Source organism: Ursus maritimus, unplaced genomic scaffold (assembly GCF_017311325.1).
Source record: "Ursus maritimus isolate PB19 unplaced genomic scaffold, ASM1731132v1 scaffold_16, whole genome shotgun sequence".
Classification (NCBI taxonomy): Eukaryota; Metazoa; Chordata; class Mammalia; order Carnivora; family Ursidae; genus Ursus; species Ursus maritimus.
The window spans coordinates 48,617,281-48,641,266 of record NW_024424008.1 but is presented as its reverse complement, the minus strand read 5'-3'; the positions used below and the strand labels follow the sequence as shown (position 1 = coordinate 48,641,266).

The 23,986-nt window shown below is 52.1% G+C and overlaps 2 protein-coding genes and 1 non-coding gene across 5 annotated transcripts in view; 2 read left to right on the top strand and 1 right to left on the bottom strand.

Annotated features, from left to right (window-relative positions):
* Positions 1–18,538, top strand: part of CBL (Cbl proto-oncogene) — a 78,699-nt gene extending 60,161 nt beyond the window's left edge. For both annotated transcript variants that reach the window (XM_040631129.1, XM_040631130.1), the window contains 7 exons: positions 259–390; positions 512–889; positions 2,560–2,654; positions 8,068–8,208; positions 8,574–8,674; positions 9,373–9,555; positions 10,432–18,538. In XM_040631129.1, the coding sequence (XP_040487063.1) occupies positions 259–390; positions 512–889; positions 2,560–2,654; positions 8,068–8,208; positions 8,574–8,674; positions 9,373–9,555; positions 10,432–10,706 (1,305 nt within the window). In that variant the 3' untranslated portion in view covers positions 10,707–18,538. The remainder of the gene's footprint in view (positions 1–258; positions 391–511; positions 890–2,559; positions 2,655–8,067; positions 8,209–8,573; positions 8,675–9,372; positions 9,556–10,431) is intronic.
* On the top strand, positions 1,937–2,066 carry LOC121102953. Its single transcript, XR_005835110.1, has one exon. It is a non-coding gene; the product is annotated as a small nucleolar RNA SNORA19 (small nucleolar RNA).
* Positions 18,539–18,873: 335 nt separating the features above from the next.
* The window catches only part of MCAM (melanoma cell adhesion molecule), a 9,453-nt gene continuing 4,340 nt past the window's right edge, over positions 18,874–23,986 (bottom strand). Inside the window, exons 10-16 of one of the 2 annotated variants that reach the window (XM_040631131.1) lie at positions 21,688–21,829; positions 21,398–21,519; positions 21,178–21,319; positions 21,018–21,089; positions 20,691–20,838; positions 20,321–20,438; positions 18,874–19,839 (exon numbers count right to left, since the gene is read on the bottom strand). In XM_040631131.1, the coding sequence (XP_040487065.1) occupies positions 19,810–19,839; positions 20,321–20,438; positions 20,691–20,838; positions 21,018–21,089; positions 21,178–21,319; positions 21,398–21,519; positions 21,688–21,829 (774 nt within the window). In that variant the 3' untranslated portion in view covers positions 18,874–19,809. The remainder of the gene's footprint in view (positions 19,840–20,320; positions 20,439–20,690; positions 20,839–21,017; positions 21,090–21,177; positions 21,320–21,397; positions 21,520–21,687; positions 21,830–23,986) is intronic. The other variant, XM_040631132.1, reaches the window with a different exon arrangement.

The window sequence follows — 23,986 nt, the reverse complement described above, 5'->3', positions numbered from 1 at the left end:
TCTGTTGTGAGCTAGGAAGCTTTTTGCAGCACAGCCGTGTCTAGATACTTGCCTGTAGCTTGCATCTGCGTGCTATTTCTGTGATTGAGAGCGCCCTCTTATGGTGACACGGAAATAATTCCGGAAGCCTGACCCATCGGTAGTACGGTAGTACAGTCAACGTTCATATGGTACTTGCTGTCTACAGCTTTGGGAGGAGTTGAAAGATGCCACTCCCTCCTACGAGAATAACCTATTGGGAAGTTTTATTTGTGTCAGGTGGAACGGCCTCCTTCTCCGTTTTCGATGGCCCCACAAGCTTCCCTTCCCCCAGTGCCACCGCGACTTGACCTTCTGCAACAGCGGGTGTCCCTTCCTTCAAGTGCTTCTGGTCTTGGAACTGCTTCTAAGGTAAGACGTTACCCATTTCTACAGTTTTCCAATTCTTTGTTGTGGATTATAGTGGGGTTTTTGTTTTTGTTTTTTAAGATTAGTGGGTTTTGATTGATTTGCTTTCCTCGTGTTTCCACAGGTAGCTTCTGGCTCCCTTCATAAGGACAAACCATTACCAATACCTCCCACACTTCGAGATCTTCCACCACCACCCCCTCCGGACCGGCCATATTCTGTTGGAGCAGAAACCCGGCCTCAGAGACGTCCCTTGCCTTGTACACCGGGTGACTGTCCATCCAGGGACAAACTGCCCCCTGTTCCCTCTGGCCGCCTTGGGGAATCGTGGCTGCCTCGGCCAATCCCCAAAGTACCAGTGGTTGCCCCAAACGCTGGTGACCCCTGGACAGGTAGAGAATTAACCAACAGGCACTCACTTCCATTTTCATTGCCCTCACAAATGGAGCCCAGAACAGATGTGTCCAGGCTTGGAGGCACATTCAATGTGGATACCTCCATGGTGAGTCCTGACAAATATTTTTGGATGGCATTTAATGGGTCAGAGTTTTGTGATAGGTTTTGTACAGGATTCAGAGACAGTGAAACATCCCTGCCCTCAGACGTATACATACCCTCCGGAAGGATGTTACTAGAGCAGATAAAGTATGTGTGTAAAGACCACAACAGGTGCACGTCTGTGCACCTGCATATATGTGTATATGTTTGTGTGGCTGGATTCATATAGTATAAATGAGTATTATGAATAGAAAGCATGTAAGTTGTAGAGAAAGGAGAGATTATTTCCAAATAGAGCGAGCAATCACGAGGCCTTTATGGAACAAATGGCATTCTGAATTTGAAGTGTTCTTTCCAAAGTGAATAGTGTTAAGGTCAGAAGTACAATGACACAGATGCTTGAGGTATATTGTGGAACTAGAAGTAGTTTAATTTGAGTGGAGCAGAAGTTTTGTATTTCAGAGGAGGGGAAAGGTCTAGAAGAGGGCATTAGGACTAGATCAGAGGACCTGGAAAATCCCATCAAGGCCAAAAGAATTTGAATTTATTTGGTAGGAACATGAGCAAAATGACAATTTACAGAGAGAAGTCTAGTAGTGTGCAAAACGGATCGCTAAGAGAGTAGATTGAAAAACGGTTAGCGGTTCATTATTTTGTAAGCATGAGATAAGGGATCCAAACCGGGGCGGGGGGAGGTTTATTTGTTCTTTTGTTGGTTCGTTTGTGTATGTGCTTCACAAAAAATCCTACCCTTACAAAGTTTACATCTCTAGTGGAGTAGAGACGAAATAAACACGGTAAGTTAATAAAACAAAGGGCATTCGTTGCTGATGAGCGAGCTATGGAGAAAAACAGTGGAAAAAAGGGGTGTCGGGACAGTTGGAGTTGGGGTGGGGGTACAGGGAGGAATGGGGTACAGTTCTGAGCAAAGATCTGGAGCATTGGTGAGAGCGAGCCCTGCTCATTTTGAGGGAGTCTGTTCCAGGGTGAAGGGGAGGCAGGTGAGTTGGGGAGAGTATGCCGCCAAGTAAGCAAGAGGAAGAATACTCCAGTGCACATTTCATTGACCTGCTTTCTCTTGTGTATGTGAGCAGTGTTATTTCCTATGTGCTACACAAACAGTTGAAGGTTAATTAGCAGTATAACTACATAGTAATGCTGCCAGTCCCCTTCAGACAAATGAAAAAAGGGGGAGAACAGCCTGTGAGCAGGGAAGGTGAGGAATACGGTGGGGCCCTTACATGAACTGCGAACTTCTTGGTGGCAAGAGAAGGGGGGGCAGTCACTTACAAGAGGCCTCAGGTAAAGGCCGTCTAATTTGTGAGAATGAATTAGGTCAGGCTTTCTGGTGACCTCACTGTAGAAAGAGATTTTTAAAGCTCGAGAGGTTATTTGCGTAGACAGCCAATTTCCTCAGATCTTGCAGAATTAAAACAAAAACCCCCATTTCCTTGGCTCCTTTTAGATCTCTGTCTTCCTCACCCTGACATTTAAACTTTCTTCAGAGCCCGAAAGCAGCTTTGCTTTTGGGCAGATGTAATAACCCCTAAGCATGGCGTTGAGAGTGGGGTCCGTGTCTGTATTACTGTTCTTGTTATTTTGACTAGGTTGGAGAAGTAAGAGGCGACACTGAGTTGTGTTAAGAAGGTTCTTTCTCACCACTTTTCTTTCCAGAATGTGACTAACAGCCCATTAGCAGGTTCAGAGTGTGAGCACCCCAAAATCAAGCCTTCTGCATCTGCCAGTGCCATTTACTCTCTGGCTGCCAGGTGAGTACTAAGGCTATGTCTCGTGGAGCAGAGCTGGTCCTGCTAAACAGCTTGCTCACAGAACGTAGAAAACCCAGAGCGGTACAAAAGAAGAAGTAGAAACCGATCTGTTGGTCTCACTCTTTTCGTTTCCTCTGTGTCCATGTACATAGATCAGCCTTGCTGGGCTTAACGATTTTATTAATCTTTTCAAAGAAGCAGTTTTGGTTTTGTTGACTTTTATTTTAAAAAAATGTTTTCTTAATTCTTATCATTTTTAATTTTAATTCTTAATTCTTAGGTATCTGCTTCGTGTGTGTGTGGTAAAATACCCACAGTGTACACCATCTTGCGACACCTGGGTGGCTCAGTGGGTTAAGCATCCGACTGTTGATTTCAGCTCAGGTCATGGTCTCAGGGTTGTGAGATGGAGCCCTGTGCTGGGCTCCACGCTGGGCATGGAGCCTGCTTGGGATTTTCTCTCTCCCTCTGCCCTTCCCTCTCCTTTTCTCCCTCTCTAAAAATATATACATATACACCATCTTACTTATTTGTAAGTGTCCCATTCAGTGGTATTAAATACATTCACATTATGCAACCATCACCACCAACCATGCTCGTTAACACTTCGTCTTGTAAAACCGAAACTCTTTCCATATTAAACGAAAGCTCCCCGTCCTTCCCTGCCCCAACCCCTGGCAGCCACTGTTACACTCTGTCTTCAGGATTTTGACTAAGTACTGCCTATGAGTGATCATACAGCATTTGTCCTTTTGCGACTGGTTTACTTTAGTTATAATGTTCTCATCCGTGTTGTAGAATATCGCAGAATTTCCTTCCTCCTTAAGGCAGAGTAATATTCCAGTGTATGTATATACGGTAGTATCCCCCTTATCTGCATGGGATACCTTTCAAGACCCCCCGAATGCCTGAAACCAAGAATAGTACTGAACCCCGACCGTACCCCATGTTTTCTTCTATATATACATACATGGTAAGGCTTAGTTTATAAAGTAGGCACACAAGAGATGAACAACAACAATAATGAAATAGGACAGTTACAACAGTTTACTATAATAGAAGTTGTATGAGTGTGTCCTTTCTCAGAATACTGTACTATACTCACCACCCTTCTTGGGGTGATGTGAGATAAAATGCCCGTGTGATGAGATGAAGTGAGGGGACTGACGTCGGCATTGGGACATAGTGTTAGGCTACTATTGACCTTCTGATAATACATCAGAAGGAGGATCATCTGCTTCCAGACCGCAATTGACTGTGGGTAAGTAAAACCACAGAAAATAAAATTGCAGATAAAGGGTGACTACTGTACCACGTTTTGCTTATCCGTTCATCAGTGGGTGGACACTTGGGTTGCTTTCACATTTTAGCAGTTGCAGTGGTGCTGCTGTGAACTTGGGTGAGCAAACACTCTTCAGGGCCCTACTTGCAATTCTTCTGAATATATGTGTGGAAGTAGTATTCCTGGATTATGTAATTCTATTTTTAATTTTTTGAGACCCCATCATACTGTTACCCTTGCCCTTTTTGTGGTATCTTTAGGCTTTTCTACATATGAGATCATGTCATCTGCAAACAGGGAGATAGTTTTTCTTCTTTTCTGATGTGGATGCCTTTTATTTCTTTTTCTTGCCTAATTGATCTCGTTAGAAATTCCAGTACTGGGATGCCTGGGTGGCTCAGTCGGTTAAGCATCTGTCTTCAGCTTAGGTCATGATTCCAGGGTCCTGGGATTGAGTCCCGCATCAAGCTCCCTCTGCCTGCTGCTCCCCCTGCTTATGCGCGTGTGCTCTCTCTCTCTCTCTCTGACAAATAAATAAAAATCTTATAAAGAAAAAAAAATTCCAGTACGTTCTTGAGTAGGAATGGTGAAAGTGGACATCCTTGCCTTGTTCCTGATCCTTCAGAAAGCTTTCGGTCTTTCACCGTTGAGTATGATGCTTGCTGTGGCCGTTTCATATATGGCTTTTGCTAAGTTTAGGTACTTTTATTCTTAGTTTAGTTGATTATTTTTGTCATAAAAGGGTGTTAAATTTTGTCAAATGCTTTTCTGCACCAGTTGAGATGATCGTGTGGGGTTTTTCCCTTTCGTTGATGTGGTGTATTTATTAATCAGTTTTCATACGTTGAGCCATCCTTGCATTCCAGGTATCAATCCCATTGATGTATAACGATGTATAATCCTTCTTATATGCTGCTGAATTCTTTCTGCTGGGATTTTGTTGTGGACTTTTGTATTAGTGTTCATAAGGCTATTGGTCTGTTGTTTTCTTGTAGTGTCCTTGTCTGGCTTTGTGCAATGATTGTGCCATCCTCACAGAATGAGTTAGGAAGTGTCCCTCTTCAGAGTTTTGGAGCAGTTTGAAAAGAATTGGTATTCGTGGGGCGCCTGGGTGGTTCAGTGAGTTAAGTGTCTGCCTTCAGCTCAGGTCATGATCCCAGGGTGCTGGGATCAAGCCCCGCATCTGGCTCCCTGCTCAGCCGGGAGCCTGGTTCTTCCTCTCCCTCCTCTCTCCTCGTGCTTGCTCTCTCTCTCTCTCTCTCTCTCTCTCTCAAGTAAATAAATAAAATCTTTCCCAAAAAAAGAATTGGTATTCATTTTTTATTAAATATTTGGTAGCATTCACCAGTGAAGCTGTCAGGTACAGGGCTTTTCTTTGTTGGCTGATTTTTGATTACTGAATCCATCTCCTATAAGTCTTTTCAGATTTTCAATTTTTTGTGATTTAGTCTTGGGTAAATGTTGTGTTTCTCGGAATTTGTCCACTTCATTTAAGTTAGACAGTGTTTTGGCATTAACTGTTCACAGTACTCTCTTAAAATCCTTTTTATTTCGATAGAATTGGTAGTAATATCTCCACTTTGATTTCTGAGTTTTAGTAATTGGAGTCTTCTCTTTTTTTTCTTAGCCCATCTAGATAAAATTTGTCGGGTTTGTTGATCTTTCTGAAGAACCAACTTTCGGTTTCATTGATTTTTCTCTGTTGTTGTGGGGGTTTTTTCCCCTCTGTATTTTATTTACTTCTGCTCTAGTCTTCATTGCTTCCTTCCTTCCACTAGGCTTAGGTTTAGTTGGTTCTTTTCCAAGTTTCTTAAGTTGTAAAGTTAGGTTGATTTGAGATCTTTTTTGATTTTTAATGTAACCATCAGTACTATAAATGCCCTTACCACTGCTCTGAGTTTTGGTATGTCATGGTTTTGGTTTCATTCACCTCTGTTTTCTTATGTCCTTTGTAATTTCTTCTTTGATCCCTTGGTTGTTTAAAAGCGTATTGTTTGATTTTCACAGTTTTGTGGAATTTTCAGTTTCACTTTTGTTACTGATTTCTAATTTCATGGTGTTGTGGTCAGAGAAGATACTTTGTATATCCTTTAAAATCTATTGAGACTTAATTTGTGGCCTCACATATTGTCTGTCTGGCAAATGTCCCTGTTCAGTGAGGGGCCATGCATGTACGCTGTTGTTTTTGAGTGGAGTGTTCTGTTTACGTCTGTTAGCGGTAATTGGTTTGTTATGTTGTTTAAGTACTGTTTCCTTGCTTCTGTCTAGTTGTTCTATCCATTATTGTGGGTGAGATACTGACATTTCCATATATTGGGGCTCCTGGGTGGCCCAGTTGGTCGGGCATCCGACTCTTGGTTTCGGCTCAGGTCATGAGATCAAACCTCACATCAGGCTCCAAGCTCAGCATGGAGTCTGCTTGAGGTTCTTCTCTCTGTCCCTCTGTCCCTTACGTCCCCCCTGCCCCCATGTGCACAGGGTCACTCTCTTCTCTCTCCCTCTCAAATCTTTTTTCAAAAAGTTCCTTTATTCAGTACATTATTATTTGATAGGTTGTCCCCTATTTTTTCAGTATCATAAATAGTACTGTAGTGAATAGTCTTGGTTATTTCCTTAGGGAAAATTCTTAGAAATGGAATTTCTGAGTCCAAGGGTATGCATTTTGGTTAAATATTTTTGCTGAATTACACTCCAGAAAAGTTGTACTAATTTATTTCTAACACTATATAAGAAAGTACTTATTTCCCTGTATTTTTGCCAATACTTGGTATTTTTTTCTTAATCTTTTCAGGTATTTCCCACGAACAATTTATTAAGAAAAGTTTCAAGCATAGAGTCAGGTGACAGATTTTTACAGTGAACGTCCATATACTCCCCACCTGGGTTCTGCTATCAGCATTTTCTTATCCTTGTTTTATCACACATTTCTCTCTGTACTTTTTTTTTTTTTTTTTAATCTCTACACCCAATGTGGGGCTTGAACGTACAACCCTGAGATCAAGAGTCTCATGCTGCGTGACTGAGCCAGCCAGGTGCCCCTCTGTACTTCTGTCCATCCATCAGTCTGTCTTTTGGGACACATTTGAGAGCAAATTGTAGACACTAGTACACTTCCGCCTTAAAACTTCAGCCTGTGGTGCACAAAAAAGTAGTATGTAGACATGAGGGGGAAAATCTCAAGTTAAATTATAGGGACTGTCTGGGTTAGGTTTCTGTAGCATTTAAGTGTCTTATAATCAGCTATTGCTTTCATAATTAGGGAAAATAAACATTGAATAAACACAGGCAAATCCAGGAGGTGCTCCTTCTAGTTCCAGAGTGTTTAGGATGTACAGAAAAAGTATAAAGAGGGAGGGAGGAGATACTCTAACTCGCATTCCCAGTAGCATTTGTGTGTGTGTGTGTGTGTGTGTGTCCGTGTCCGTCCGTCTGTCTCTGCACACCTGCGTGTTTCTTAGTTTGTGGATTTGTTTTGTTTTCTTATTTTTGTCTTTGGTCTCAGGGGATGGGTAGCAGGAGAAGTTTTGGTTCAAAAGTTCCTGGCTGAGAGCTTGGGGTATAACAGCAAGATCTCTGAAGCAGGAGTCAAGATGGGAGGAGGTCTGGTCTCAGATTTGTTGCTAGGCTACCAAGGCACCTGATCTCTATTTCAGGTGTTTCTTACGTCAGACGAGGAGAAGAGGTGTTTATACTATGAGATAACATATGAGAAAGCTTTTGACAAGCTGTATATTCTTTGAAACTGTAGGTAGATTCTAGAATGGGGATTTGGTAGAGGTTCCTGGCATATTGTCTGAGAGCCACTGCTGCTGCTCGTTTGAGGCCCGGCAGGAGAAAACCTGGCACTCCAGCCCTTGGGCAGGGACTCCCGACTTATCTGGGGCCTGAGACCAACTAGTATCAAGTATTGTCCCCGTGTAACCCATCTCAGACAACGTAGCGGCATCTGTGGTCAGCTGAGAGCAGACATCTATTAGTGCCTTTTGTAATGACCTTTCTCGGCCCGGAGAAGGAATAGTTCCCTAGGTGGCATCCGTTCTGCTCTGTCAGATTTGAGTTGTGGCCTGGGTTGAAGGCAGCTTGTTAATTGTTTTCATTTTCTTTCTCTGTCTTCTATTCTTCATCTTCCAGGCCTCTTCCTGTGCCAAAGCTGCCCCCTGGGGAGCAGTGTGACAGTGAGGAGGACACCGAGTATATGACCCCCTCCTCCAGACCTCTAGGGCTTCCAAAGCCAGATGGGAAACGGCCTCTGGAGACAACCCAGAGTTCACGGTAGGTTCACGACAGTCCCATCTGGGAATGGGGTGACAGCATGCACCTGCTTGGCTGCTGCCTGTGTGATGTCATCCAGCCAGAATTAAAGCAGAAAGATGTGTGTAGCCCCTAATGTTCGGTCTCTTGCAGCTATAAGCGGTCCCACTTACACTTCCTCACTGTCGCAGTTATTTCAAAAACACGTCTATTATGCATCAGAGGAGTCAGTCTTGGGACATTTATTAGTGATCCTGGCAAAAGGGGTGTATGTTCTCTCGATAGACTCAGGGTCTAGAGTAGTGAGGAATAGATGAGTCTTAAGAAGTTTGCAGGTAACAGAGCTCTGTTTCTGAAGATCGTGTGCTCCTTTGCTTCTGGTTCAGAGCGTGTGAGTGTGACCAGCAGACCGAGAGCTGTACATATGAAGCAATGTATAATATTCAGTCCCAGGCGACGCCGCCTGCCCCGGAGAGCAGCTCCTTCGGTGAGTAGCTGTTCTGCCACTTGGAAAATCATTGCTGTGCCATCGGAATGAGCCTCTAATATTTGGCGGTTTGAGACAGCTTGATCTTAGCAGTAACTTCTTTTAAATAATTTCCTTTGCAAAATATCTTTGATCCACGGGCAGCAAAACCCTCTCCTCTCTTTTATTTCCTGTTCCCACAGCAAGTTCCCTTTGTGCTTTTTCATCCTTCCAGGGCCTAGAGACATTCGGGTTATAGGGCCTGGGCCTGCAGTGCCGGCAGCTCCCTTTTATTTCCTTTGCTTTTGAGCATTGATGAAATTCTTTTGTGTGTGGGTGGTGAATACTCCATTCCCGTATCAACTAGTTTGTCAAGTAGAAAGTTCAAGAAGGCAGCATACACAGGCCCTTTGGCTAATCCTCCAGGGTACAGTGCCGTTAGAAATGGAGAATGGATGCTATGAGATGGTGCGAGTCCTTGGTGTCAGCGGCCTCCACCGTTGGCAGGGGTAGCTTTCGCTCCGTTCAGGAAAGCAGAGCTGCAGGACTGGTGTAGACCGCGTTTTCTCTGTTCTCGTATCCCCACCCGCAGGGCCTCACGTGGTGGTTGGCCCGGGGTAGACAGTCGGTAACTTTGATGCCGTAGGTGCGGGAACGGATGGGCTGTGTTAGCGGATGGGGTGTGGAAGAAGGTGATAACGGCACGCACTTTTCTCCAGGCGAAGGGCATGTGGCTGCGGGCCGTGCAGGCGCCGGCCCCGAGGGATCAGAAAATGAGGAAGACGGCTATGACGTCCCTAAGCCGCCAGTGCCGGCCGTGCTGGCCCGCCGGACCCTCTCAGACATCTCTAACGCCAGCTCCTCCTTCGGCTGGTTGTCTCTGGAAGGCGATCCCCCCACACGTGAGTCTCCAGGCCGGCTCGGGTTTGTGCCGAGTTGCCGGATGGTTCCTGGTTAGGAAGTCAAACTGGAGTCCAATTCTTTAGGATTCTGCCAGACTTAGAAAGGAGGTTTTTCCTTAAACCCTGGCTCCTCCTGGCTGGTGGTAGGTGGGACTTCTGGTTCTTCCGAGTGTGTGTTAGGACCCTGGTGACGAAGCTTGATGGTTCAGAGCACGCGTTCCTGCCTTCCGGACCCTGTCACTTCGCCAGGAGGGCGTGCTGGCTCTGGAGAGCCCGCGGAGTGGGCTTGGAGCCCAGCCCGCGTTTGGGCCTTGACCGTCAGGGGCTGCCCTCGCACCTGTGGCTGTCTGGGAGGGCGGCAGCCGGGGTTGCTGTCCTTTCGGAAACTGAAGCCCGCGCGCAGACAGCTGGCGAAAGACAGACAGCATCCAGTTGCCCGAACAGGCGGTGACCCCACCCACCTGGCCTCGCTTCCTGCCGCTCCACGGCAGCTCAGGCGTCTGTGTTCCTTCTTTGTCAGCGGAGAAGTCTAGTGTCTTCTCTGGCCCTGTCAGAAACGTCGTTTTAAATCATCCAGGCACTAGCGCGCGAGCCCTCGTTGCGAAGTGTATAGAGCGCGACGCGGACGCAGGTGTCTGCGCTGGGGACAGCAGTGTCCTGTCAGTGCAGCAGGTGCGTGGTATATTTAGAAGGTTGCCCCCGCCAGGAGGAGGAGGAGGAGGCGGCTAGCTGCTGAAACGTGGAACCTGTAAAGCCCGGCCCTCTGAGAGCCCCAGTGCCCCGTTACAGTAGGTCCGCTTGGTCCTGGCACACGGTTCCTGCTGCAGGAGGGCTTCCCCCCACATTTGCAACTCTTTTCTGTTTGATTTCTTCTAGACTTCGCTGAGGGTTCCCAGGTTCCTGAGAGGCCTCCCAAACCGTTCCCTCGGAGAATCAACTCGGAGCGGAAAGCAGGCAGCTGTCAGCAGGGTGGCGCCGCGGCCGCCTCCTCGCCGCAGCTCTCCAGTGAGATCGAGAACCTCATGAGCCAGGGGTACTCCTACCAGGACATTCAGAAAGCCCTGGTCATTGCCCACAACAACATCGAAATGGCCAAGAACATCCTCCGGGAATTTGTTTCTATCTCGTCTCCCGCCCACGTCGCCACCTAGCACAGCCCTGCCCGCGGTGGCGTCAGAGGACCAGTGAGCCGGGCGCTGTTCCCCGGGTGGCCCCTCGGGGCAGAGGTTCCCTTGGAGCCTTCACAGTGAAGTCTTGCCCTCTCTGTGGGATTCCACATCTGTGGTTCCAGGATTTCAAAGCAGTGGAGTGAACGTGGAGCAGCTAGTGTGTTTTATTATTTTATTTGTTTTGAGCGTGGATTTGAAGGTGTTCTTCAGTCCCCACTTAGAGTGTGGATTTTTATTAAATGGTAGCCTACCAGGGGAACAGTCCAGAAAGCGGTGGGAGAAGTATTGTGCTGTAAATCCTCACGGGGGGGCTTGAGACTCCCTGGGTTAAGTGTGTGTGTGTGTGTGTGTGTGTGTGTGTGTGTGTGGTGGCGTGTGTCCTGTGATGATAGGATGACCTGCTGTATGTGTTAATCCCGGGCAGGGACTTAGCGCAACAGGAAGGAACCGTCTAAAGACTTCCATCTACTGTGGTATGAGACCCAGCCCCGGCGTGTAGTACAACTTCAGCACTCCCCTGCGGCTTGGATTACCCTGTGCATAGCTCGAGTCTTGTATTTTTAGAACACCCTCCCTCTGTCCTTTCCCCTGCCTCCTGCTCCTGCTCCGTGTCTGTCACTGGCAGTGGCCAAGTGGCTTGTAGGATGTTCTCTCTTACGTGTGGTGGTGTGGATGGCTTGGTAGATAGGTGGGGCAAAAAAGAGGACTGTTGCTGTCTCGTTACAGTCCTGTTTGGTCCTCGCAGCTAACCCCGGTCACTCCAAAGCACTGCGGCTATAGGAGCATTGATTCTGTTGCAGTACGACGTGTTAATTACCCTAATTGCACAGTGACCGTGGTGAGGTAGAGGCCTTCAGGTACATTCCGCGCCTCCCCAGAACATAGTCTGCGGGAGCCCGCCGCCTTCGTGCTGGGTGTGTGCGCTCACGTAGGTCCTGGGTGTTCGACTCACTGGGAAGGGAAGAACATTCGTTTCCAGCCTGGCTTTCTGGCCCGAATACCACAAAACTTTTAGGAAGCTTCATTCACATGCTCCTTACCTTGTTATGCAGAAGATGCACGAAATCGACAGTTAGGATTTATCTGTTTGGTTTGTCTTCCCAGTGAATGAGTTCCAGCTTGTGTGGGCATCTCCCTTGGGACAGGAGTGAGGTGATACTTCCAGAAGGTTTTTGTCCTTGCCCGTGGAGGGGAGGGGGTAGCACCCCTGGTAGCACAGCACTGTGCTGGTAATTAGCACCAGTCCTACACTGGTAATTACGCGGTCCTACACCAACGACGTGGTTCTCTCTCGGGCCTGTGGCTTTGGGAATGGGGCGTCCCCTCCCCTCTTCACACTAGTCCTCTGTGCTGTTCTCGGACCGCGTTCTCCACGGTGATTACACTCTGTAGTGTGCTAAGATGACCTCACGGTGGCCCAGGATGTGAGAAGCCAGCAGCTGATGTGGGTGCAGGTGTGTGAGGAAGATTCGGGGCCCCGCACGGGGCAGCCGTGAGAAGGTTCCCTCAGGTACTGTGAGATGAGCCTTGGTCAGCGCTCTGGCCCGTCTTTGCTGACTTCCCAGCAGGCCGTACCCTCCCTCGTGTCAGAAGCAAGCCTGCTCTTGGCTACATCTGCCCTCCTCAAAATCTGATCATCAGGCTTTCGTCTTTAAATGCAGACAGAAATGAATCTCTTGAGGTCCGTTTTCTTTCCCATCTTTTCGTCTATGGAACTAAAATGTTTTCTGACTCTTCTCTTGCCTCTCAGCGGTTCCTAGACCTTTTGGCTTTATGTTCTTGCCTCAGAGCCATTCACATTCCCAGGGTGGACGGTACGGGACCTCTCGTTGACTGGCCACGGCTCCCCAGTCGGCATGGCGGGGAGCGGGACGGTGGCCGTGAATGGGAAGCGGTGACCTGGCGTCTCCTTCTGAGAGCCAGTAAGGAGAGAGTTTCATTTGTGCTTAACGCTCAGTTTGCATTTTGTTTAGATGCTGAAGAGCCAGACAGAGAACTAGAAAAAATGGCAGCATTTTCCGTGCCTGTCCACTCTGGAAGTTTTCTGTGTCTGCAGACGTCCGTCGTCTGAAGATGTGTCAAGAGAACAGAGCCCTGGTTCTGCGTATCTCTTGCCGAGCCGGTGTATCCCACATCTTCTTTGGAGATTGTGTCCTTCCTCCTAGAGGCCAAGGGCAGGCTCATCCCTGTTTTCCTAATCGAGTACCCCCGTGGCTCCTGGGGTCGGCCCTGAGACCGGGCTGTCAGGTGCTAGGGTTGGACAGACACGTCAGTGACCGGCTGTCTGCTGCGGTTTTCCGGGCATTAGACCGTTCTGTGAGGTTTGCTCCCCTTGGGTACTCTGAGGACAAACCTCGTCCATGCCTGAGACTGCCAGCATCACCTCAGGAAAGTTTGCACGTGGGCGTTTGTCTTGAGGGGACTTCCACAACTTTAATTTCTTAACTTTTCTTTGGACCAAGGCACAAGTAACCCTTCTTCATCTTCCAGTTGTATGGCAGTTTCTAATTCCTGGGCTCTGCTCGGAATTTAAGATTGCCCTTTCAGAAGTGGGCTCTGAGTTTTGCCAGTTTGGGCAAATCCCTCTCCTTTCTCCCTCCGAAGTGCAAGTGGTTCCTTCTCTGGTCCCTTCCCCGATGGGTAAGATAAAAGCCACTTGGAGGTTTTGTCAGATGCATGAAGCTCTTTTCAGTGTGATCTCCTCTCCCTCTGTCTTTCTGGCTTGTTCTGCACAGGCTGCCTCGTCGTCGGGTGGCTGCTTGGCAGTAGGTCGTCTACTGCTCCTGCCAGGCTGCTTCCCGGAAAACCTGTGGGCTCTCTGATCTACCTCCCTTGAAGAAATGAGGAGATCAGGCAGTTTTTTGTCTCAGCATTTACCTGTTAATGTTGATGTAAATAGTCTGTTCTCCCCTGGCCCTCGGTCCCCCCACAGCCCCGCTCGACACACTCTGCGCGTCTGTGCTCTTACCCACACAGCCTCGGGGCCCAGGATGGGGGAGAGTGCTCTTATCAGTTAGCTGTTCTGTGGATTACAATTTTTGGAGGGGGGTCGCCCTTCTTCATACTTATTTATTTCCTCTGTAGAAAAGTAAAATATAACCCATGGTCCACACAGCAAACATACAAGTGAGTTTTTGTAAGTTTGCTAGCAGAGTAGGGACCAAGCTCTGTATTCCCTTTAAGGCACCATTAACAAGATCGACACGTGTTCTGGGTGGTCAGCACAGGTGTTGATGCAGAATATTCTCCTACCTCACGTCATGACAGTCAGGGTTATAGACCTTCTTCCTAAACTGCAACTTCCCCTTCCTGCCATTGGCTTCCGGCCTCTGGAAGCCGCGCCCCGGGCAGAACGGCGTTCGGACGGTCGGCCCGGCTGTGCACCAGGTAGCTTCTTCCTTCGGCAAATGGCTGTGAGTGATGCCCACGTGCGGAAGTGCGGCTCCACGCTCCTGCCACCTCGTGGGGACTTCCCGAGGCCGGTGGACTGTACGTGGGCCGCCTGGCCCTTGCATTTGGCCCCAAAATAGCCCTTCCCAAGAAGATTGTGCGGTTTGTGTTCACAGCTCTTTCACATAGACATGTATTTCCTTATAGAGCTGTCCTGGGTAAGAGCAATTCAGGCTCTTCCGTGAGCCCGTTGTCTTCCTAGAGGCTTGATCACGTCTGGGAGCGTCCGCGGTGTCGTGCCCGCCGTCCAGGATGCGTTGCAGTGGAATCTGTGTGGTGGCTCAAGGCGCAGAGTGACTCCGAGTTGCACAGTAGGGCAGTTAAATGTGGAAGCGAAGCATCGGCGCACAGTCCCCTCTCCAGTCTAGTGCCTTCCTTGATCTTTTTACTGAACGGCTTTGAGTCTTTAATCCCCCTTGTTGCGAAGTTTCCTTGTCACCCTCCTGGGACCTGTCACCATCTCCCATTCTCTTTGGGACTTGTTTCCCAGTCCTTCAACGACCTTTGCAGCTAATCCCATGTCCTAGAAGGGCTGAAGGTGTGGGAGAGACGGGTGGACACCTGTCGTTGGGTCCTGGTCTTGAACGGGTATATGTGCTCTCCCAAGAGCCAGGCAGTAAAATAGATGGAACTCAGTCACTTCTCGGAAATGCCAGCCTTTCCCTCCCGGGGTAGGCAGCTCAGGACCCTAGAACTTAGGACCAGGATGCACACGTCAGCGTAAAGTGGCCCTGGCACGACTTTGACCTCAGCCTGTGTCGCAGTCTTTCTTTAGAAACGCGTCAAGCCATTTGTGCACGGAGGGGAGGGTGCATAGTGAGAGGAGGTCACGGTGTTGTATCACTGACTGCCCTGTTCAGGAATCCTTAGATGTAAGAAGCAGGTATCCAAGCTAAAGGAAGGGAGTCCGAAGGATGCAGGGTATTTTATAGACCCTGGTATAGGAAGTACAGCGGGTTCTTGAATGGAGCTGGGACTGTCAAAATTTTCACCTAGTCCTTTCTCCTGCTTGTCATGCACTGCCCCGGACTGGCCACCCCAGTCTCCAGGTCCACGCGACCTCCCGGCTCTGGAGATCACCGTGCAGATTCCCAGTGCCTCTTACTCCTATTCTCAAGAAAAAAACACGATGAGCCCTGCACGTTGCTCTGGTGTCTACCCCTGACTGGCCAGCCTGGGCGCAGGGGGTGGGTGGCAGTGGCCTGCCCCCTCTGCTGGGGGTGGGGGGCGCTCTCTCGGAGAAGAGGCTTCAGACGGGATAGATAACCTGGAAGTATTTTAGTAGCAAAACTGCTGTCGTACTGCCCTTTTTTTTTTTTTTTTGAGAGTGGAAAGGCAGGGCACAGGACTGTATCTGGGACATTGAGGAAATTCTTAGGTTTTGCTTAATTTGGGTTTCTGTTCTCTTTGTTGCTTTATTTCCTATTTTAATTCCCTTTACCAGTCTTGGCATCCAAGGTTTCTTACCTCCCTCTGCAGGAACAGTTTCCTCTTCCGGAGCTAGTCTGTTCTTAGGTGACATTTCTTCACCTTCATTCAATCTCAGGTGTTTAGCCTTCTTTCGTATTATTTGGAGAGCAGATCACAAACCCCACTGTAGCCACCCATGGACTTCTGGGCTCTTTTCAGGTGTTAGCGCTGAAAATATATTCATTCTGTGGGCCTGTGGCCCGTGGCCCCTCCGGCCCTCTCCTCACCCTTGCATTTGGTCTGTGCTGCGGGAGGAGAGCTCTGCAGTAGTCCCCTTAGGCCTTCCGAGGTACTTCAGAAACTACTGCCCTGTAGCAAGAATATGTTGGGACAGTTTCAGGATGTAAATGAGACGGAGATTCCAGTTTAGAGGAGAGTTTTGACCGAGAGCTCTTTAGACCAGAAACCTTGTCTTCCCCGTCCACTTGCTTGCTTTGTAGTCCCGTATCAAAGCCTTTATTTGTTGGATTTTCACAGAACTGCTTCTGCTTGCCTAAGTGTTTTGATCTTACTTACCTCATCCTAGGGCCTGGCCCGTGTTAGTAAGGCATTTCATAATTACTTGTAACTTTTTTAAACTATTGGAGTCGTTTGGAATACACAGAAGTAACCTAGTAATCCAAAGATACACATTGAGGCACATGATGAAGGGTGGGTCGTCGGCCTTTGCATTTGATATTCTGGACTTGGCTCCAGAATTAAGGAGCAGAGGGACAGCAGCGTCATGGGCCTCTGTGTCCGAGGAAATCTGGGTTGGTTTCAGAAGGGAGTAGCAGTGTTTGTGGTTCTAGTAAGTAGCACGGGAGTGAGGCGTGGGGAGACAGGGACGGGAAGAGCGAGCTCTGCGTGGAGGCTCAAGCACGTTTAGCTGGGAAAGTCAGAGAGCCCTTCTGAAGGGCCAGCTGTACGTGCGGGGTAACAGCTGTCTGGAGATCTCCCTGCCCCTTCCCTTGGGTAGTGCTTGAGAGAAATGTGGCGGACCACTCCCTCTTCTTGTACAGAGCAAAGGCTGAGAGCCAACCTCCGCTGTCCTGCTGATTCGGCAGCCAGACAGGTCGCAGAGTTGTGATGACCCGGCTCCCTACTCTTGACTTCTTCCTACAGTGAACGTGAGCCGCATCTCTGCATTGCCTCTCACAGATTCTCCTTCCACCCCTGCACCAGACAGGGAGACCAGACAGGGCCAGGGGGGTGGCTCAGGATGGGCCCCCTGCCACGCCTCAGGCCTCAGGCCTCAGGCCTGGCACCACCTCTCTGCTCGGCCCTGGGGGCTTGGGGATGGTGTGCAGGCCAGACCACGTGCCAGTGCTTCGTGCCCTGCCATCCGTGTGTGTCTGCTCCCTCCTCCCTCCCTACCTCTGACCCTGTTGTGGGAGAGGGTGGCTATGCTCATGGCTGTCTTGAAACTGAAGAGGCAGAGAACTACTTAGGAGTCTGGAGACCACATGTTTTCTCCTCCTTGGCTTCTTCCTTCTGCTGTCTGGGTAAGCCCGTAGGCACAGTGCCCGTGAGAGTGGATGCCTCCTGACCTCCCCGCCTCGGTGTCTTGGCCTTGACCTCCTACTGAAACGTGGTAGCTGGGAGGTACATCCTACATTTGCTTTCTGGCTGTGGTGACTTGGGATTTTTAACCTTATATATCTTTTTCCTTTATTCAGAACAGAACAATTTTTAGCACACTGAAAAAAAAAAAAAAAAGCCAAACATTTTGTGCCTTTCTAAGGCAGCACTGTATCCCAGGCTGCATTTTAGGACTTAATATGGAAATACCAGAGTCTTAGCTCCTCTACCTTGAGTGTCAGTCCTTAGAGTCTAGGGGGGGAGGAGGAGACGCTGTGGGGGGCTGGGGAGAGGGCACCTAGGTGCGGCAGGGCAGCGGTCCCTTCCCCCTGCCACCGTGCTTTGTCGGAAGAAGCGAGCATTACCCTGGGATCATTTGGTTGGTTCCAATCAGAATCATAGTTAATCAGGTTGAATGCTTTGTCTCCAGCAAGAGGAGAGACTGTTCCAGGATTTCCAGGAGGGCTCTGGACCACTTCAGGCATGCCAGCCTCCTGGTCCCGAGGACCCAGCTGCGTGGAAGAGGGTAGGACAGACTCTGCTGACAGCGGGAGCCATTTGTTTGTTTGTGTCTTTTCTTTTTGCTGGATCCTGACCTGGCCTAGACCTCCTGCCTCTCCCTTCAGACTTGGCTTTCCTTTTATTTGAAGACTTCGGTCTTAAAGCATTAAGCAGCCAGTGCCCTTGGCGGGGTCCAGTTTTCCCCTGGGAAAGGCAGCAAGGCCCCCGTGCCAGAGCCCAGCCTCAGGACTGTGGCCGCTGTAGGTTTCAGCAAAGAGGGAAAAAAAAAAAACGTTTTCTACATATTTTACTTCTCCCTTTCCCTTTTCAGTTCTTCCCTGCCTTTAACTAATAAGGAATTGGGAGAGAAACCATTCTTTCTCAAGTCCTCCCTCTGTAGGATTTTGACATTCTTGGCCTGGGTGGGGCTGAGGAGAGCTTGATGCTTTCTCCAGAATAAAGAGTCCCAATTTGTATATCAGTGTTAAAAATAAAACAAAACGAAAACTTAGATGAGATTTTTGTGGACTATTTTAAAAATGTGTCATTAATATAAAAAAAGTTTATATTAGCAGTATTTAATCATTCTCACCTGTAAAGAATAAGAAAAACAGAAGGTAAATATTCTTACAGAAGAGCAGAGCTTTAAGATTCATTTTCAATTTTAAGTCCCTTTTGTCTTGCCAATGTATTAATGTTTAGAGGTCTGTTATACTAATGTTATTTATTAATTTTTTTTCATTTCCATACACAGTTAACTAAAGAGCTTTTTCAAGCACCCATGTCTGTAAAAAAAAAAAATATTTTTAAATAAAGTTTCTTTTGTTGTAGCAGACCGGAGTTCTTGCTCTTCTGTGGGGGTGGGAGAGCGACCGACTCGGCCCGGCCAGTCGTCACGGTGAGTCTGCTGCTACCGCAAGGCGGGTCTGCGCAGCGGGAAAGCAGGGAGAAGGGCCGTCGCTCCTTGTCCACAGCCCCGCCAGGCCCCGCAGGCCGCCTCTGCTCAGTTATCCTCTGTGGTAGACCTTGAGCCAGGTGCTCGGAAACAGAGGTAAGCCCTGGTCCCCGCTCCCAAAGGCAAAGGTTTCATGATCCTTTTGGTGCAGTGCTGGATCCGGAGGCCCCAGGCTGCTTGGCACCGTGATGAATGAAAAGCAGTGAGATTTCTGGGACAATTAAGCTTTATTTTTCATATATATATATATATACATAATATATATATATAAAGGAAATTTGCAAATTTACACACAAGCTAATAAAACGACATATACATACTCTCACCCGTGCGCACACATACACACCCCAAAGCTCTAGCCAGGCCGCTTCTCGTCCCTAAGTACCGTTCTGCCATGAGGGCCCTTCCGCCAGGGCCTAAGCCCATTAGCTCAGTTCATAGAAATCTGGTGCTAGTATAGTCTTAATGACGTGACCCCTTGACTGGGCAGCGGGAGCCGAGTGAGTGGCGGGTCAGGGGGGCTTGGGCTCAGTGGCCTAACTGGAAAACTGCCCAGCTTCCTCCCTGCAGGGGCAGTGAGATACCCCCAACACCTCTTTCAAGAAATGACACCAGTCCTGGCTTCTGCCCAGAGAAAGGTGGGCCACAGAAGGGCTTCCTGAAGCAGGCGGGCCCACCGCTGGGAACGAAGCTGGGGTGCTCTCCAGAGCCGGTGTGAGAGGGGCCTGGGCTCGGTGAGTCCTCACTTCGGCCACACGACTGAAGGACGGAGGCAGCCTTTGGGGCAGGAAACCAGCTCAAGACCAAGAGGGTACCTGCTCGGCCGCCGGCAGGAGACAGGTACGCACACGCACGACATGTATACGGGGCAGACACGGTCTGAGAAAGTCCTTCCCGCTCCCTGTTGCCGAGGCCCCTCCCTGGGATGAGCGTCAGCCAACAAAGTGAGACGGTGGCAGGTTGTCCCCGATGAGGACCTTCTTGGGACGGCTCGGCCCTCTGAAGTGGGGCCCGCGGGCCGGCCGGAGCAGGGGCCTTCCCCGCAGCCTGCTCTCGAGGCTGTGGCGACCATCCTGAGCGCTGGGAGGGAGGGGGGAGCAGGCAGCAGAAGACGGTCCCGGCGCCAAGGGCGCTCGGTGTGACGGGCGGCTAGTGCCTCAGATCGATGTATTTCTCTCCCTAGAAATGGGGGAAGAGGAGAGGTAAGGGGGGCTCGGTGGGGACAGGGACGGGAGTCCAGGGTGTGAGCGCCGAAGGGACGAGGGACTGAAGCCAAAGCTGGTGGACGAGGCGCAGAGGGAAGCAGCGGGAGGCGGTGGTGGGACAGGGTGGGAAGGCCTGGGCCCCCAAACCGGCCTGGCCACACTGCACCTGGTGACCTGAGCCATGGCACTGTTGAGGAAAAGGCGGTGGTGACGGGCAGTGTTTGCTCTCAGTCCCGAGAGCCACCCCCTGTCCAGGGTCCCTCGGCTACTCGGCTACTCGCCTCAGCCTACCATCTGGGACTAGTGTTAGGAAGCCAAGACGGGCCTGCTCCCAGTCTCCAACAGGGGAGGAAGGGGGGAGACAGAGTTAGTGTTGGGGACACGAGCGCCGTCAGCCCTGCTGCTCCCGAGCCCTGAAGCGGCGTCAGGCGCTGGCCCCAGGAGCTGCCTCGTACCTGGTCTCCGGGCGCCCTCTGGTCACCGCTGCTGCCCTGTAGGAGGCCCATCTCTTCTGGGAGCTTATCTGACTTAACTTCAACTACATATTCGCTCTTACGCGACGGGGGCAGCGTGCTGGGAGGAGGGAGGGAAGAGGTTGGCGTCTGGGGCGAGGAAAGGGAGGCTCATTGGGAAAGATGCGGACTGGGCGGTGATGGGCTCTTAGGTGCTCTGGGGTCAGCTCAGGGAAGGGGAACAGGCGATGAATGGAAAGGAAGTGGGGGTGATGGCAGCTGGCCAGCGGGCAGGGGGCGGGGAGGGAACGTCCCCGCCCAGGCGACAAGCTGGGGAGCGCGCGCCGGGTGGGGCGCAGGGTCCCGTGCTTACATCTCCTGCTTGCCTGACCGCCCGCACGGCAGCTTGCCCTTCTTGTAGAAGAAGTAGAGGACGGCACCCAGCACGGCCAGGACCAGGACGCACACGGTCACGGCCACGATGGCCACGCCCTTGCTTTCAGGCTCTGGCAGCTTCTTCTCTGTCCCACAAAGACGCTCCGGGTCACTCCCGGCCCCCGGAGGCCCTGTTCCCACCACAGCCCCCCGCAGCCCAGGGCTGACAGAAGACGGGCCCCCGCTCCCCTCTCTCGGGAGGGCTCCCGGGGCAGGGGCAGCGCGGGAGGCTGCCCGGGCCCAGCCCGGATCTGGCGCCGCTTACCCGTGGAGGTGCCGTTGGCTCGCACGGACGGGCTGACGGTGGAGGTGCTGAGGCCCGTGCTTCTGTTGGAGGCTGGAGAGCGGCGACACGGGTTGAGAGGCGGGTTAGGAAGAGCCCCCGCTCGTGCCCACGCCAGCCGCGCGCGGGCTGCGGCCCTTACCCAGCTCCAGGAAAATGGCGGTGGTGTTTCTGCCCAGGGAGTTGGAGGCCACGCACTCAGCTCCCGTCCGCAGCAGCTCTGGGGTCACCAGGACGCTCAGGACGCTCAGGACGCTCTGGGGATCCTGGTCTCGTTCCTGTGCCTACGAGGACGGAGGCGCCGGTCAGGGCAGCGGAGCCTGGGCGGGGGTTCCCGAGCGCGGGCCCAGGCGCCTGCTCACCGTGCCCTCGACGCTCCAGGAGATGGTGGGCCGCGGGTGTCCCGAGGCCTCGCAGGACAGGTTCAGCACCGCGTTCTCCCGCACCCACATCTTCCTCTCCTTCAGCGTCATCCACGGGGGCCCTTCGGGAGGGAGGAGCGCCGTGTGGCAGCCAGCTCCGCGGCCTGCCTCCCCGCCCCCACCCCAGCGTCCCGGGCAGCAGGTGGCTTTTTGTCCCCCAAGGGCCCGAAACCACCCAGCCCCGGGGAGCTTCAAGGGGCCGCCTGCTCTCCGCCCGGAGGGGCTCTCACCGAAAATGGCCACGTGGACCAGCCGCGTGCGGTTCAGGCCCGGGACGCTGGGCACGGACGCCACGCAGCGGTAGCCTCCGCCGGCCTCGCGCTTCAGGCCGTGCAAGCGGAGCTCGGGCCCGTCGACCAGCACCCGGCCTGTCTGCGGTGAGAGACGGTCAGGGGCCCGCCCGCAGCCCCACGCCGCCCGCCGCCCGGGCCGGCCCGGGTACCTTCTCTCTCAGCCACTGGAACTGCACGGCTTGGTTACTGTCCGCCTCACAGGTGAGGGTGAGGCTGCCGCCCTCCTGGCTCTCCGGGGCCGCGGGGCTCACCCGCACGTCGGACACGTCTGGGGACACGGCGGCGGTGTCAGCCCGGGCAGGGCGGGGCCGTCCCCTCTTGCCCCCGCCTGCTCCCCGTCCCGGGCCCCTCACAGTTCACCAGCAGCTCCTGTGGGTCGCTCAGCAGCGAAGCCATGGTCTCCAGGTCCAGGCCCTGGCACTGATAGAGCCCGCTGTGCTCCTTCCGGGCGGACTCGAAGACCAGGGCCCCGTTGTCCTCGGGCGTCATCTCCTCCATCTCCTCGGTGCGGAGGCTCTGCGAGAGGCCGGAGGGGTGAGCGGAGCGCCTCCAGCCGCGCCTGCGGCCCACGGGCCCTCGCGGGGCGCCCTCCGCACCTGCTTGCTGATGGTGAAGTGGGGCGGGGGGTTGCCGTCCGCCAAACACCGGATTTCCACGCGGTCCCCTTCCTTCAGCGGTCCCGAGGGCTCCACCTCCAGCCACACCTTCTCCGCCGGGTCTGCACAGGCACAGGGGTGGCCCTCAGCCCGCGCCGGGGAGCCGGAGCTGCCCCCAGCCCAGGGCCGCACGGGGACTCACAGAAGACCTGCACGTTGACTTCCTGGGACTCCTTCATGTGGTTGCCGCTGGGCAGCCGGTAGTTGAGCTCACAGTAAAACCGCGCCTCGTTGTCCTCCTTCACCAGCCGGGCCTTCAGGACGCTCTGCAGGGTGTACAGGCCGCTCGACTCCGCGATCTGCGATGACTGAATGTGAACCCCTGGGCGGGGAGAAGGGGGAGAAGGGCTCGGCCTCGGCCCCGCCGCCGCCCCCAGCCCAGGGTCCCAGGGGTTCCCGGGGGGGGGGGCACCTGAATAGGGACCCCTGCCCCTGCGACCCTTCAGCTCAGCGGTTTTGTGTGTCTCGGCATCTAGCTATGCCGCCGCCACTTGCACACACACGACGCTTGGCTGCAGTGACATCCACCAACCGGGGACTGCGTGGTTAGCCCCCCTCCACCGTCCCCGTCGTGGGCGATCCTGGGCAAGGGCGGGGCAGCGCTGGAAGGAGTTCCAGGACTCACCGGCCAAAGAAAACGGATACCGTGTGACGACATATGCCACACCGCGCCAGAGGTCAGGGTCTCGTGACCTCAGCGCGACCTCTGCTGTGGGGGGGCTGTCCTGTGCACGAGGGGGCGTTCTGCAGCAGCCCCCCGGCCTCTGCCCACTAGGTGCCCATAGCACCTCTCCATTCACGACAACCGGAACTATCCCCGGACGTGGCTAAATGTCGCCGAGGGGAGCAGCCTCCCCCCTGGTTGAGAACCACGGCTTCAGATAAAAAAATAAAAGCCTCCATGTGCCTCGATGTATTTCTGTGTGTGACTAAGTACCCAGAAATTGTCTGGACAGAACAAACACTAACTGACGGCAGAGATTACTTCTGGGAGGGGACTGGGGGCAGGAAGGGAATTTTCCTTCTAGATTTTCTGTACAGTTTAAATTCTCAGGAAAAGACGTGTACTTGAAGCAAAGAAAGCACAATGAAACGCCAGGGGATCCCTGCGTGCTGCTGTCAGCATGGCTTCTGGGGGCCGAGAGGGTGACTCACGGTTCTTCTCCTCCTTCAGGGAGTGGCCATTCTTATACCAGATGACTTGAGGAACGGGGTACCCATTTCTGCCCACACAGGTGGCCACCTGGGGAGGCAGGGTGTGAGTCTCCCTGCCACGGAGGCCCCGCCAGGCCCCACCTGGGCTCGTGCTTCCCACCTGGCCAGTCTCACCTCCACAGGCTCCTTACTGCTCACCGAGATGCCCAAGGGATTGACCTGGATGGTCGGCTCCTCCGGAGCTTCTACGAGGGAAGGAAACGAGGGGCCTGGAACCTCCCCGGCCCACGACCCGCACCGCCCCCGAGGCGCGGACGGACACTCACTGTAGACCCGGAGTTGGATGCGGTGCTCCTGGGACTGAGGGCGCTTGCCCTGGCACAGGAAGACACGCTCGTCGTGGGGGGTGACGTGGCTCAGGGCCA